The 15032-nt window shown below is 33.3% G+C and overlaps 1 protein-coding gene across 1 annotated transcript in view; it reads right to left on the bottom strand.

Moving 5' to 3' along the window:
- Nucleotides 1-3058: 3058 nt before the first annotated feature.
- Nucleotides 3059-15032, bottom strand: part of SPOCK3 (SPARC (osteonectin), cwcv and kazal like domains proteoglycan 3) — a 405672-nt gene continuing 393698 nt past the window's right edge. The window contains exons 8-11 of the mRNA XM_056114055.1: nt 11778-11999; nt 8333-8395; nt 5571-5708; nt 3059-3918 (exon numbers count right to left, since the gene is read on the bottom strand). Of these exons, the coding sequence (XP_055970030.1) occupies nt 3749-3918; nt 5571-5708; nt 8333-8395; nt 11778-11999 (593 nt within the window). The 3' untranslated portion in view covers nt 3059-3748. The remainder of the gene's footprint in view (nt 3919-5570; nt 5709-8332; nt 8396-11777; nt 12000-15032) is intronic.

The following is a 15032-nucleotide window of genomic DNA, read 5'->3' as shown; positions in this document are numbered from 1 at the left end:
CCCCCTTAATAAATTTAAGAACAGACTATAAATCAACATTTTACTGTGAGCTACTATTTACATCTTCTCTACTTCATGTGAAATCAAAGCACAAATATTCTTATGATGTGTTCTGTTCATGTTTTATTAACTGATTAAGAAAATTGGAGGATTTTAATATTTTTGGAAGGAGTCACTTCACATTTATTTAGTTCCTTTTCAGTTGAAACAACAGAGGCATAGGAATTGTCTATTCTAACTAGGTGCAAAAAGACTCCCCCCAAACCGAATGGAGTGCATGCAAGCTCTCCAGAGTCTAGAGCTGTCCCGTAAGTCACACTGCACTTGACTTCCTCTAGGGATGAATGACACTGACATAACAGATACCCCCAGCTTCAATCCTAGTGCCTCTCTCTCTCTCTCTCTCTCTCTCTCTCTCTCTCTCTCTCTCTCTCTTTTTCTTTCTTTGTTTCTTTTTTTACTTTTTAAAAATTTTATTGAATCACCATGAGATAGTTACAAGCTTTCATGTTTGGGTTACAATCACACAATGATCAAACACGCATCCCTCCACCAGTGCACATTCCCTATCACCAATATCCCCGGTATAGTCCCCCTTTCCCACCCTCCCTCTGCCTCCATGGCACACATGATTCCCCATAATCTCTCTCTACTTTTGGGCATTATGGTTTGCAATACAGACCCTGAGAGGTTATCATGTTTGGTCCTTTATCTATTTTCTGCACACATCTCCCATCCCGACCAGTTCCTCCCAAGCCATCATTTTCTTAGTGATCCCTTTTCTATTCCAGCTGCCTTCTCCCCTTTGCTCATGAGGCAGGCTTCCAGCTATGAAGCAATCTGTCTGCCCTGTGTATCTACTATCCTTAGGTGTCAGCCTCATGTTATGTTCCTTTTTGGCTTGACTGATTTCATTTTTTTTTTAAAGAATGTAAGAGATAAAGGATTTCCCTTAGGCCACAAGTCCTATTTATCAGTATTAAATTTATTATGTTTGTTTTTAATTGACCATATGTCTTCACTAGCATTATACAGCATAACTAAATTATAATACTTGATGAACAAAATTTATTAATAAATTACCACCTCAGATTTATATCACAGGAACATTTAATTTTTGAATGTTACCAGTTCTTTTCACTAACAAATTGAAATTTTATTTTTGATTCAGAATGTGTTATATCTCTTAATTTGAAACTATGTTTGCTCCCTGTAATAACACTAGAAACAGGATTTAAATTATGCCCTATAGTATACCCTTAAACCTATTCATCAGAATTTGATTTAGACAGAATAAAATGTAACAGTAGGATTTCAGTAGTTCTCGTTAATAAAAATAGTACTTTGATTGTTGGATTTTTAAAAGGGACTCCTTTTGAGAGTTCAATACTATTTTTTTTTATCGGTGTTAAATACAGGATTTAACTGATTTTCTCCCCCATTGGTGAATGCAATTAAGTCATGTCATTTGCTAGTATAAATTTATCGCTTATACTCCATGCTAGGATATTAACTTCATAATTATTTTTTCACCAATATGTCCAAATGCTAAGATTAATGTCTTGGATTATATTTGGTGTTTAATATATGTATATTTCAGAGTAACTAAGCATTGAATCAGTATCTTCAAATGACATAAATGAAAAAGACCTACCATATATCGCAAATACAATTACATATACACACATCAAAATATATGTTGCATGTAAATACATGTTAAATATGTAATATTAATTTAATATTATAAATATTTATAATTTTATATTTTCTATATAATTGATTTGTTTTATAGTATCTGAAGGAATAGTTCTTTTAAAAAAGAAAATAAGTTCAAGAACATGGTATTTGATTTGAACTTCAAGTTCACTTCCCCTCTTCTATTTAGAACTAGTTTTTCATTGGTTCATGCTTAATTCATCTCCATCTTATACTTTGTGACTTCTATATACATATTAAATAACAGTAGATCACTCTTCAACATAGATATTTGCTAACTATGTGAACTCTGATATCACAAAATGGGTTATAAAATATCCTCAAAAAGAAAATAATATCATATTTTAATATTATGCGAAATAAGAATTTTTAAAAACTTTAAAATTATGAAGATATTAAAATCAAACATTTTCAAAACTTTCTAACTTTGTTGTATACCACCTTAAAAATCACAGATATTGACTAAGAACACTCTGTGTGGTTCAGAAAATTATTAAGGTACAGTTTAATTTGGTTACAAGATTCTTTATTTTGTAAACTATACATAAACAGTAAAAAAGAAAATGCATTATACTTTAAGTATTACATAAAGTCAACAATAAAGGTTATTTTTTAGTGAAAATAAGCCAAAGGGAAAGCTTCTATCAGTTTTCTGTTCAATGAACTGAATATCGGGAAACCAGTTAGTTTACTGTGTAAGACACCAAAGCATAACATTCAACAGGTTTTTCCATTTAGATTCTGAGCACAAAATCAGAAGTCTGGTATACTTAAAAGTGATGGTATGCCAAAAACTTTACCCAATTCACATGCTAACTTAAATATAACAAAGTAATTTTTGTTACAGTTAAATTTTAAATGCTACTCTACACAATAATCATAAACAAGTCCACATGGCAATTATGTAAGGATAGAAAAGAAGAGATATAAACATATTCCATTTTCTTCATTCCAGCAGCAGTACCTTTATTGGCATTAATTTGTTAAGTAGGTGTGCTTATATATTGCCTAATGTCCTATATTGGTATGCATGCTAAACCTTTCTATTTCTATTTTGCAAGGCACCATAACAATACGTTCTCTAAGTATTGACACTAAAAATGAAAATAGCAGAATTCTAAGATTAAATGCAAAATTTTTTCTAAAATAGGAAATAAAATAAGATTTAAGAATTATAAATTTAACAATGGGGCAAAGGGCAAACTTTTTTGTGAAAATATTTTAATGAACCTTTTGCTTTTTTTCTTTCTTTAAACTCTGCACCCTAAATTGCTGGTCAGAAAGAGATAAAAGAGATAAAAGCAAGAGATAAAGAAAACGTGCATTTAAGAATATAGAAGAATTGTAGATGGGATTGCCATTCAATTGAAATTTAAAATTAGAAAGTTCAACTACTTTTTCAACTTTCAGAAACCAAAGTCTTACATACTTACCATTTAAAAAAATGTCCTATAAATTTAGGATGATTTCATAACTAAAAACATCACTATTAATGTAAACATGATGAAGGACTTTACAATTGTCATTTTTTTTCCTTACCCTGCGATATCCCTTCAGACGCCATGAACTCACTGTTGATTTTGCAAGATGCTACTTTGAAATTGTAATTAAAATCATGCATATCTTTATGAAATCCTTGGGGCCAAGTCTCTAAGAAGTTGATACAAATTTAACGTGGAATCGTTCTTAGTAAAATAATATAAATGACCTCAAGCACTGTTTGTTTCCTCTGTGGGAAATTTATATAGTTTGTACTTATGAAAATGTGTCTATTTCAGTGGCTCTTTATAACTTCTGGCTGGCTGGCTAGACTCCACATGTGTTTTCTTTTATTCTAAGGCATATAAAAACTTAAAGTATATGGTTTTTATTTAAACAGAGTTCTATTACTTTAGTTGCAGTATTTGAAATAATTATACAAAATATACGCAAGTTTTAGAATCATTGTGTTAGGGGCAAGAAGATAATTATCAATAGGCTATCATTTTGCAAATGATAGAAAGTAGAATTTATTGATCTCAGCTCTCAACAATCAAATGTATCCATCATGGTCATCACCATCATCATCATCATCCCCTTCATCTTCATCATCATCTTCAATTTCATCTTCATCATTTATAATATCATCTTCATCATCCTCATCATCAGTCCATTCATGAAAGTCTCCACTTGCAAAATCTCCAGAGATTTCAAATTCAATAGCTTAGAAAAGAAATAAGTATTAATTTTATTTATGGAATCATGAATAATCCCTGATGGATAAATGAAAATTGGGTAAATTGATATAATTTTAATTTTATCTAAAATTAGTTAACAAAGATAAAAACCCATTTTCTTTCACACATTACAATTCATGAAATACAATGAGCAATCATTGACATCTGATGTGTTAGATTCCAGGTAAGTGATCTCAGTACAATTTTTATAGGAATCAACAATTTGAATTTTATTATTATTTTTTTCTCCTCCAGAGTTAGGTCAAATAATTACTTTTCAAAGATTTTTATTTCTTAATACCTAAAGCCTGTGAATCTATGACCGTACATGGCAAATGGGATTTTGCAGATGTAACTACATTAAAGACCTTGAGATGCAGAGATTTTTCTAGGCTATTTGGGTAGACCCCACTGATCAGTTGGGTCTTTAAGACCAAAGACTCCTTTCCTTGATACGCTCAGGAATACCTGACTACAGAACACCTGCAGTATAGCTAACTGAACTTGAAGGCAGGTGGTCCATGAGCTAAAATTCACTGGACTCCTCATGCTAAAATGGAAAGTGATCAGCTTCTTCTCAAAGCCTCCAGAAGACACACCTTACTGCTTAGTTTAAGGTGATACGCTTCCAGATTTTCAGAACTGTAATTAATGTATTACTTAAAGACAGAGAATTCATTTGTGGAAAATTATTTCAACAGCAATATAAATGAACAGGAATGACAGAATTGTAAGATATTTATTAATATTTATACTGAGGCAATGCATACATATCTCAGTATGTGTTTATTTTCATCTTTTTATTAGAATGTATTCATTTTTTTTACTTTTTTGCTTTTTGGGTCACACCCGGCGAATGCACAGGGGTTACTCCTGGCTCTGCACTCAGGAATTACTCCTGGCGGTGCTCAGGGGACCATATGGGATGCTGGGAATCGAACCCAGGTTGGCCACGTGCAAGGCAAACACCCTAACCGCTGTGCTATCTCTCCAGCCCTAGAATGTATTTATTTTCAGTATTCATCATTTATTTCTTGATAGTCTATTATTCTGAAAATTACATAAGGGAGACAAAATATTTTTCTAGAATATGAGTTACCAAGTTCTTTATTTTCATTTTTGATGACTTACCTGAAACACGTCCATTCATTCCTAGGATACGTATTTTTGAAGGTGCACGTGACTGTGTGTGTGAGTGTGGAAAAGTATATATAAATGTATACACACACATATATATGTATATATATGTATATATAGAGATATCATACACTGTGTGCTAACTCTTTGAAAGGTTTGGAACCATACAGGGACAGAGAACACACTAGTGTTCATAGCATTCATAATATTGTATGAATGTTAAAGATTTGTCTTACATTAAAGTCAAAAATTCTTTCTGCATTTGAAGTAGGAGAGGCAATTTGTCTTTTAATTATTTCCCCTAAAATAACCAAATGATATCATTTTGTTCACTGATTATAGCAGTTTTTAATAGGACAGCAAACTTTTTTCAGCCCCTGGAATAGCCTATAGTTTTTTGTATACACTGAGGTTCCTCATTAAATGTTGGAACGAAGGAGTAAGATTCTTATATAACCGATTCTGTGCTAGAGAAATAATTGAACAGGAAGTCTTCCTTACCACAACTGGCAACGCCATTTGTTCTGGATCCCATGACTTCATTTCCATATCTGTCAACACACCAGCACTGTCCCACGCTGGCATGGCACTGTGTTGGCTTATAATAACCATCTTCATCACAGAAGGGGACATACTGCCCTGTGAGACAGAACACTCACAGATTATGAAGGATCACTTCTTTAGTGGGCATCATGTACTCATGACATGTACTCATGACACACATATGGAGTGCTGAATCCAGCTACCAGTGACACATGTAGAAAAAGACAGGTCAGCCAGTGCAGTCACAGGACTGGCTCTTGTCAATAGAACTTTCTACACTTCTTTTTTTGTCAGTTCAATCTTTCTATTTATCACCCAGAGAAGGGTGCTGCTGTCAGAGACACCACTAAAAAAAAAATCTGACCTTGAGCTGAGTGCTGGGCTGTCATTGAGGTCACTCACTAGTTGTATCTATCAGCTCTTTTCATTACTTTTAGCAGGGCTAATGTCCCTGGATTTTCATTCATATATTCTAAGCTCTTCCCTATGGGACTCTCCAACATAAAGCCCTCTAAGTTGGATGATTTCTATGTCCTTCCATTGTGTGTGTGTGTGTGTGATGTGTGTGAATGCATGTATTTACTACTGTATCCTTTTGCTCTATACTGTACCCTCTGTGTTGGGAATTGGGGAATACTGCCTTCCTCTGCTTTTGATTATTTTATCAACTACTCAAACTTTCAGTCTGGTGGAAGAAAGATAATTACTTTCAGATCTGTTATATTTAACATGTCACTAAGCAATCACTTATTTTAAATATTTAATGATTTACAAATAAATACAAATTCTTCAACAAACTCTCCAACACTGTTATATGTAACTTGTTCAAAATCATTTAAAAAATCTTGAACAAACCATTTTTTTCCTCAATGACAGATAAATTCTAGTTACTTAGATAAAGAAAAGAGAAAATAAATATAAAAAATAAATATACAACTCATAGTTTTGCAACTATATTAGACAATGATCTTAAATCTTTAAAAAGTTCCAAAGGTCTTATAGATAAGCATTTTGTTGAAAAGTTACATATATTGAATTATTGGAAATGCTACTCCTTCTATGAGGTAGACAAAATAGCACTATAAAGGAAAATTTGAGAACATCTGCAGACTTAAGATCAGGAAAAAATATGAAAATTTTCAACTTTTGTTATTTTTATCTCCTAAAATAATTACAAGATTTGACATCTTTGATACAAAAATGATATGATGTAAAGTGACTGTGAACATTTAATTAACTTTACTGTATGTTAGTATACTTTGTAAGTGAAAGTGAACACTATTCACTATTATGCTACAACTTCAGATATTAACCCAGCCTTATTTGCAATAGGAACAGATGGCACCCTCCCCCTCTATGACAATAAATCATTTCCACATAAATTTCTGTACTCTACTCAAATCAGAAGCAATTTTGATGGCAACAAGTATTCTTTAACAATGCCTTTCAATTACCTAACAAAAGTAAAGGTGAACTCTCCCACATGGGAACAAATGTGTTTTCAGTTTTGTAACTTCATATAATCGAAACCTCAATTTTAATATTTTTGTCACTAAGAGAACTTGATGTCTAAACTATCTTTCAGTTGAATTTTAATGACCTTTCCCATTGTACACGGCTAAAATTTCACTTACAAAAGCAAACTAACCTACGTATGAATATATTCTTCCCATTTGTGAGATTCAACATAGCATGCATCTTAAACCAAAGCTATGAAAATAATAAAAAATACTCCACTGTATTCATCATTATGATCCTTTGAATTTAAAAATTTTACATAAAATTTGCTTTACAACTTTAGATTTTTATATAAAATATTTCTACCAAACATCACAAAGATAGCATATCAACATATGATGCAGTAATATACAGAAACACTACAAATTTAGGTGCTACAAAGTTCACTAACACATTAAAATATGTGAAAATGAGAAAACAGAAATCATTGCACATGTATTGTGCCTTGCATCCTAAAAAAGAAAAGGAGAATAAAACAGTTTTGCCAGTGAGAAGAAACTTACAAAATCTAAATAATTTCTATGGCTTATCAATAGTATTGTAGCAATATTAAATTTTTGAAATGACAATATATTGTTTGAGATATAGTAAAAAATGTCAGTTATTTATAAAAAATTATTCAAAAAGTTTTATTTAAACCTGCGTTTTATAAGAATAAGATAATCAAATAAAAAAGTATCCTGTAGATAATCAAAGATTCTAAATATAAAGATTTTTAATAAATCTGGAATGATATACGTATAAATCTAAGACATGAATTTTCTTACTAAAGTAAATTAGTAAAAACCAGTCATGAAAAACACAATAATATGCTAAAATAATTTCCCTGAAGTTCTCTGGATATGTCTTTCTTATCTCTCTAATTTTCACCAAGTAGTTTTTTGTCATCAATTCTTGAATTGCTAAGTATAGAAATAGAGCTGAAGTTTCTGCTGAAGCTGTAAGTTTAGTATTGTTCAAATCTTGTTTTCACTTAATAACTTTTAAAATGAACATTATATTAGGGTAATAAAAAGGTATAATATCTTTCGATAGGTAGGATAATAAAAGCAAGTTTAATGACCTTCAAAAACTTCATAAATTCTGCTGCTGAAGTTCAGTGTAGTCTATCTTTGTTGGATTAATATTGATTTTATGTTGCTGTTTCCCTGGGGTTATTTATGTAGGCAATAAAGGTTTCAAAAGAATGATCTATTACTCACCTAGGAGCTGCTTTACCCCTTGCCGCTTCTGGATATTGCCGAGCTCCGTCTGGCATGGGGGATCTGCAATGACATGAAAATGTTCCTTCAAGGATTGCTGTTAAACAAAGAAAGTCTGATTTCTGGGTTGCAGAGTCTCAGTTTTCCAGGCTTGAGAAGACATATATTAGATGGTTGGTCAGCTTCTAGAGCTCTATATAGATAACTCTAAGATTAAAGAAAGCCATGCTTTTCTAAGAATGATTACAACTACGTTCTCATGATTTTCCTGAATGAGTGAATAGAATGGGGAAAAAATCAATAAATTTAGTATAGTAGATAACACAGATGAACTATTGCCCCTCAAATGAACGGATGACATCTACTCCTCACTTAAGAACCTTTCTATATAAAGCAAGTACATTTTTCAATTCTACACATTATTTATACTTTTAAATTTTCCCTTGGGAAATTACAACTATTTCACTTGCTTGGTATTTTATGTTTTCCGATATATTTTCTTTTTACTTTTGAAATTAATTGTAACGCTATATCTTTGTAAGGCATTGAAAAACATTGTACTGGTATTTTGAAACTATATAAATATAGTTTTGGTTAGAGCTTGATGCCAATCTAACTTCTTTGAATATAATTACGCAAATATCCTCTGTTATTTGCATATATTAAACTTAAGAAGCATTTTTTTTTTTTGCTTTTTAGGTCACACTCAGCGATGCTCAGAGGTTACTCTAGCTCTGTACTCAGGCATTACTCCTGGAGGAGCTTGGGGGACATATAGGATGCCAGAGATTGAACCCAGGTCAGGCGTGTGCAAGATAGAAACCCTACCCATCGGAATATCACTCTAGCCCCTTAAGAAGATTTTTAAAATTTTTTAAATCAATTAAATTAATAGGACAATGCGTTCTATTTGGGTGAAATATTTAACAAAATAATTTTAAATAAAATCAATGGTTAATCATTTTAAAGGAATTTATTAATTAATTCAATAAGTCAGAAACCTTGACACAGCTTTTGTAACACTTCTAGCATCTGAAGGCAAGTAGCTTAATCAGCAATGCTCTCCTAAGCTTTGAGGAAATTATATAAATTCTTCAACCAGTCTGGACATCATTGATGTAATTATTTTACTTTGTTTCACGATAGAGAATAGCCTTGTATGAATAGACCCTATTTGGAAAAACATGCTTAATACTAAAAATACCACCATGGGTCTCATTCTCCTGATCTTGAAAGAACCTCGACTGTGGCACTTTTTAAAATCTCAGGGCTATGACGAAGGAGACGTTACTGGGGCCTGCTCGAGGCAATCGATGAACAACAGGATGCCAGTGATACCACCATCCATCAGAAGCACCATCCTCCCATTGTTTTTTGCTGGAGCAGGCACCAGTAGCGTCTCCATTGTGAGACTTGTTGTTACTGTTTTGAGCACATCAAATACGCCACGGGGAGCTTGCCAGGCTCTGCCAGGTGAACGGGATACTCTCGGTAGCTTGCCAGGCTCTCCAAGAGGGACAGAGGAATCGAACCCGGGTCTGCTGCATGCAAGACAAATGCCCTACCCACTGTGCTATCGCTTGTCTGTCAGTAGTTGGTAGTTGGTCCAATACTAAAAATATATAAAGCAAAATTTACTTTGGGTCCTTGAATCAATTCTACAAACACAGTTTCAAAATCCAAGACTTTTACAAGATGAAATCATTTCTAGAGAAGAAAAAGCAGGCCATTTGCACATGCTTATGTGTACACAATAATGTTCTGTATAATTGTCATCAAAAAGTGAAGTTTTTGAAATTAAACAATTTTAAAGTTAAATGACAGCTGTTATCAGGTAAGAGATTGCTCCTTTATTTGCCATTATCTGTTGCTTTACATTTTAATCTACAATGATTTTTTTTTCTTAAAAAACATTGTTGGCTATCTCCTGTAGCACTCAGGGCTTACTCCTGGCTCTGTGCTCTTAGGAAGACCTCAGAGGACCACAAAAGGACAAAGGGACAATATGGGGTTGAAACTGTGTTGCACCCCTGCAAGGCAAATGACCCAAGGGCCATTTCACTTCACCCAAGTTTGCATTTTTAAGTGTCCAATGATCATTAGTATTCAGGTACAGTATTTTAGGAATGTTTAGTAACAACTAAAGAACGCGTCAAACATTAAAACCAACAGCGTACATATGAATTAAATTATTTTAATAGTAAAACTACAATCTTTAGAATTTGCTTAGAATGTTTTATAGAAATACTATTTTACAAGCCCCAATGTTGATTTTCCACTAATCAATTTATAGATCACTATTTCACTTAATAATGACTATATAAGAATGTAATTGAAATAGTAAAATACCCATATCCAATGCTTTATAACATGCCAGTCTTATGTATAAGACACTAAGAATCATTAATACAGTTTAAAGTACCCAGTTCATTCTCCTGTCCATAATTTTAAAAACACATTGACAATGGCTGATACATTTCATTAGTCAAACTTCCAGCTTGTTTATTTTAGCATCAAACTTACAGTCTTTTCCTCAGTCTCCCAAACATCATCATTACATAAAATTACAGAATCTATTTCTCTACATATTTAATTTTAACTATCATTTGATTTTGTAAGAAAAACTCCATTTTCATACGTATATTTCGTAATAAAGAACTTTGCCTTATTCCAACTTTTTTAGTTGTACTACCTCTTCCAGAAAAACAAGATTTTCTTTGTTAGTGAATTTTTTTTATTAGTGAAACACCATGAGGTACAGTTATAAACTTACAAATTTTTGTGTTTGGGTTTCAGTTATACAATGATCAAGTCCCCATCCCTCCACCAGTGCCCATCCTCCACCACCATGGGTCGCAACATCCCTCCCACCCCCCATCCCCACCATCCCACCCTGCCCTTGTGGCAGGGCATTTCCCCTGTTAGTGAATTTTTATAAAAAGCAAGTGATCTTGAAAAATTTTAACAAAAATGGCATTTCAAAATCGAGTGAAAAATAACTTAATGGTGAATCATTTGATTCATTCAGCTCATTTAATCAGCTCACAAAACAGAACATTAAAACTCCACAGTATACTGATTAAAAAAAAAAGCATTTATTATTACCAGGGGCAAAGCTGATAGTAAATTAATTTTAATGATTACTTTTAATATCTATGTGCTTCTCATATCTCTATGTGCTTCTTAGAGTTTATAATGAAAACTATAATGAAGTACATTAATAAAAATATTGATTAGTATTTTCCATCTTATTTAGCATGTTTTATAACATAAGAAAAGTTATATTGTCTAACATGCTGCTAATTTGTTGTTTTATTAAACACACTAATTAGAAAAATATACTTGAATATGAATGAATACAGTGTACTCTTTTAATCATGAAGGAATTGATAAAACTAGACATACAGGTCGACCAGCTATATCAGTTAAGTGTTTCATCCTTTACCTTGCTGTCTCTGGAAGCAGTAGCACCATTCATTGTTAGATATTAAACTGTCTTTGTACGTGTCACAAGAATTGAAGAATGCCTTAGTACAGTGTTCATTCTTATCAAGGTAAATGCTTCCAAGTTCTGATTGATCCAGTAGCAGGTCATAGTTTGTATCAAGTCTGTTAAACATCCAACCAAGAGAATCCTTGCAAATTGGCAAAATACTTGTATCAAATCCTAAAGTCAAAGAGAGAAAAAAATTAGAAATCAGACAGTTTCCAATGCACTAAACAGAATAAGTAACATAAAAGTAATTTCTGTAGGCTTGTATTCAACTGTCAGAAGCAGTAGCTAAAATTCATCTTGGATAATTTGTTTCCAAGTACAGGAAGAATAGTAATATCTATTTTTCTGAGAAATGTGAGAATGACTGACCTTCAAAACTAGTCATCTGGTATAGTAAACCATTCAATCAAGAGGAGTTATTATTTATTAGATTATTTGAATTTATTTTCAGCCTTGAATAAACAAATTATCACAATGAACACCTTAGAATATTATACAGGTATAGTAGCATTGTAGCATTGTCTTCCCATTGTTCATTGATTTGCTAGAGCAGACACCAGTGACATCTCAATTGTGAGACCTATTACTGTTTTGTTTTGTTTTGGCATACCGAATACCCACAGTTAGCTTGCCAGGCTTTGCCCTGCGGGCGCAATACTCTCAGTAGCTTGCTGAGCTCTCTGAGAGGGTTGGAGGAATTGAATCGGGGTAGACCCTGGTTGGCTGCATGCAAGACAAGCGCCCTACCCGCTGTGCTATTGCTCTAGGCTGACTTTATGCTATTGGAGCAAAATATTTAAAATAAAATTGTGTTACAAGGGTCATCTAAATGATGTAAAAGGAGAGAGTAGAAATAACATAATATTGACACTTCAAATTATTTGTATGTTTCAATTTTATTCTGTTGAAGGTATAACATAAAATTAATTTTAAAAACGTTGTTTACCTTGAACTTTTGCAGTATATCTACTAGTTAGTGAGATAAAGAATTTATAGCCCAGTTTATCATATAGTCACTATATATAACATTCGCATATGTTTTATAGAATATGTTATATATTATAGTTCCATGTGTAAGACTTTATTTGTATCTAGAAAGTTGGATAAATAGAAGTCCTCCATATATTGTCTATGAGGCAAGTGTAATCCTAATACATAGAGACATAAAAAAGGAAACTATAGTCTCTATCCCTGATTAACATAGATATAAAGATTCTCAACAAAATATTAACCAACCAAATCTAAGAATACATCAAAGAGTGTAAAAAACTATGCACGCAGAAGGTTGTGTGTTCGCGGGCTCTCTGGACGGCTCTATCTCACCGCCCATGTTCGGTGCCCTAGAGCCGCTGTGTGTGGCCTGCATCGGGACGGCTGTTGGCCAAGGGCAGATGAAGGAAGAGACGAGGGCCAGGCCAGTTGATCTTAGTGGCAGTTTATTACAAGGAAGTTTATCCCATAGAAGAACTTACGTTACGGAGGGCCTAGGTTCTCTCAAGCACATGTTCCCCTTGCTAATCTCTCAGTAGTCCATCTTTCAGCCCCTGCTCTCTCCTTCTCCATCTCCCCTCTAGTCTGGGCTGACACTCCACCCAGTCAGGTAGCCAAATCAACATAAGGAAGCCCTTCCTGACTGCTCAAGGGCAAGATACCTCTTAAGGTGTTTTTCTCTTTTCCTCAGTCCAATGAACTATCAACTATTCCTGAGGTTATGCAGGAAGGACAGAACATTGTTATCTTACAAAAGAGATCATTCACAATGACAGAGAATGCAAGAATAGTGTAATACATACAAGTCAATCACCATAATATACCACATCAACATAAAGAAAAATCAAATCTACATGACAATAACAACAGATTAAAAAAAGAATTCAATAAGATCCAACATTCACTCTTGATAAAACCTCTCAAAACGTGAGAGTTGAAGAAACTTTTCTCAATGTTATTATAGCCACTTACTACAAGCCCACAGCAAACATTAGACTCAATGGTAAAAACCTGAAAGCTTTCATCAGGCAAAGGAAATGTGGTTCACTCTCACCACTACTATTCAAGATAATGCTTAAAAGCCTTGCCACAGCATTTAGAGATATTAAGGGGAAACCGATTGGAGAAGAAGTCAAAATAATACTAGATTCAGATGACATGATTGTTAACCTAAAAAACCCTAAAGACTTTACAAAGAATCTTTTAGAAACAGTAGACTTTCACAGTAAAGAAGTAGGCTACAAATATATGTGCACAAATCTATGACTTCTATATATACATGTAAAATGGAGAAGAGATAAATTTTTTAAATGACTCAATTCACAGTTATACCTTAGAAAGTCAAGTACCTGGAACCAATAACAGAGGTGAACGTTAAAACAATATTACAGCAAGAAATGTGCTTGCCTTGCACATGGCCAGCCTGGGTCCATGGGTTTGATCTCTGGCACTCCGTAAATTCCCCCAAGATCCATCAGTAGTGATCCTTGAGTTTAAAGTCAGGAGTAATCCCAAGAACCATTGGTTTACCCCCCAAACAAAAAAGCAGAGAAAGACTTATACAGAGAAAACTATAAATCACTTCTAAAGGAAATAGAAGATGACATGAGGAAATGAAAACACATGTTCTGTTCTTGGATAGCGATGATCCACATTGTCAAAATGTCAGTCTTGCCCAAAGCACTATACATATTCAATACAGATCCGATCAATATACCCATGAAATTTTTAAAGATGTAGTTCAAACACACTTGAAATTTATATGGAACAATAAGTTCCTTCCCCCACCAACTAGCCGAGTAATAATAGGAAAAATGAAGATGAAGACGTCTCTTTACAAACTTCAGTCTGGCCTATATATCATTGTATAGTTATCAAAGCAGTGTGCTATTGGAATAAGTTCAGACCCTGCAATCAATGAACCAGAACTGAGTTCAGAGACATATCCTCGGGTTGTCTTTAATAAAGAAGACAAAAAATGTAAAATGGGCCAAGTAAAGCCTCCTTAACCAAGTGTGGGGATAACATTTTGGCCATATGAAGACCTAACACCATACATGAAAGTCAAATCAAATTGGATTAAAAACTAGATACAAAATCTTATCATATGGATAATTTAGGAAGAACACACTATGACATTAAGTCTTTTCAGAAAACAACATGGACACTCCTCAAAAACCTAGAACTTGACCAGTAGCTCTACTTCATGTCATA

The sequence above is a fragment of the Sorex fumeus genome, unplaced genomic scaffold (assembly GCF_029834395.1).
Source record: "Sorex fumeus unplaced genomic scaffold, SorFum_2.1 ptg000024l, whole genome shotgun sequence".
In the NCBI taxonomy this organism is placed as follows: Eukaryota; Metazoa; Chordata; class Mammalia; order Eulipotyphla; family Soricidae; genus Sorex; species Sorex fumeus.
The sequence above is the reverse complement of the archived record's forward strand: the minus strand, read 5'-3'. Positions and strand labels throughout refer to the sequence as shown.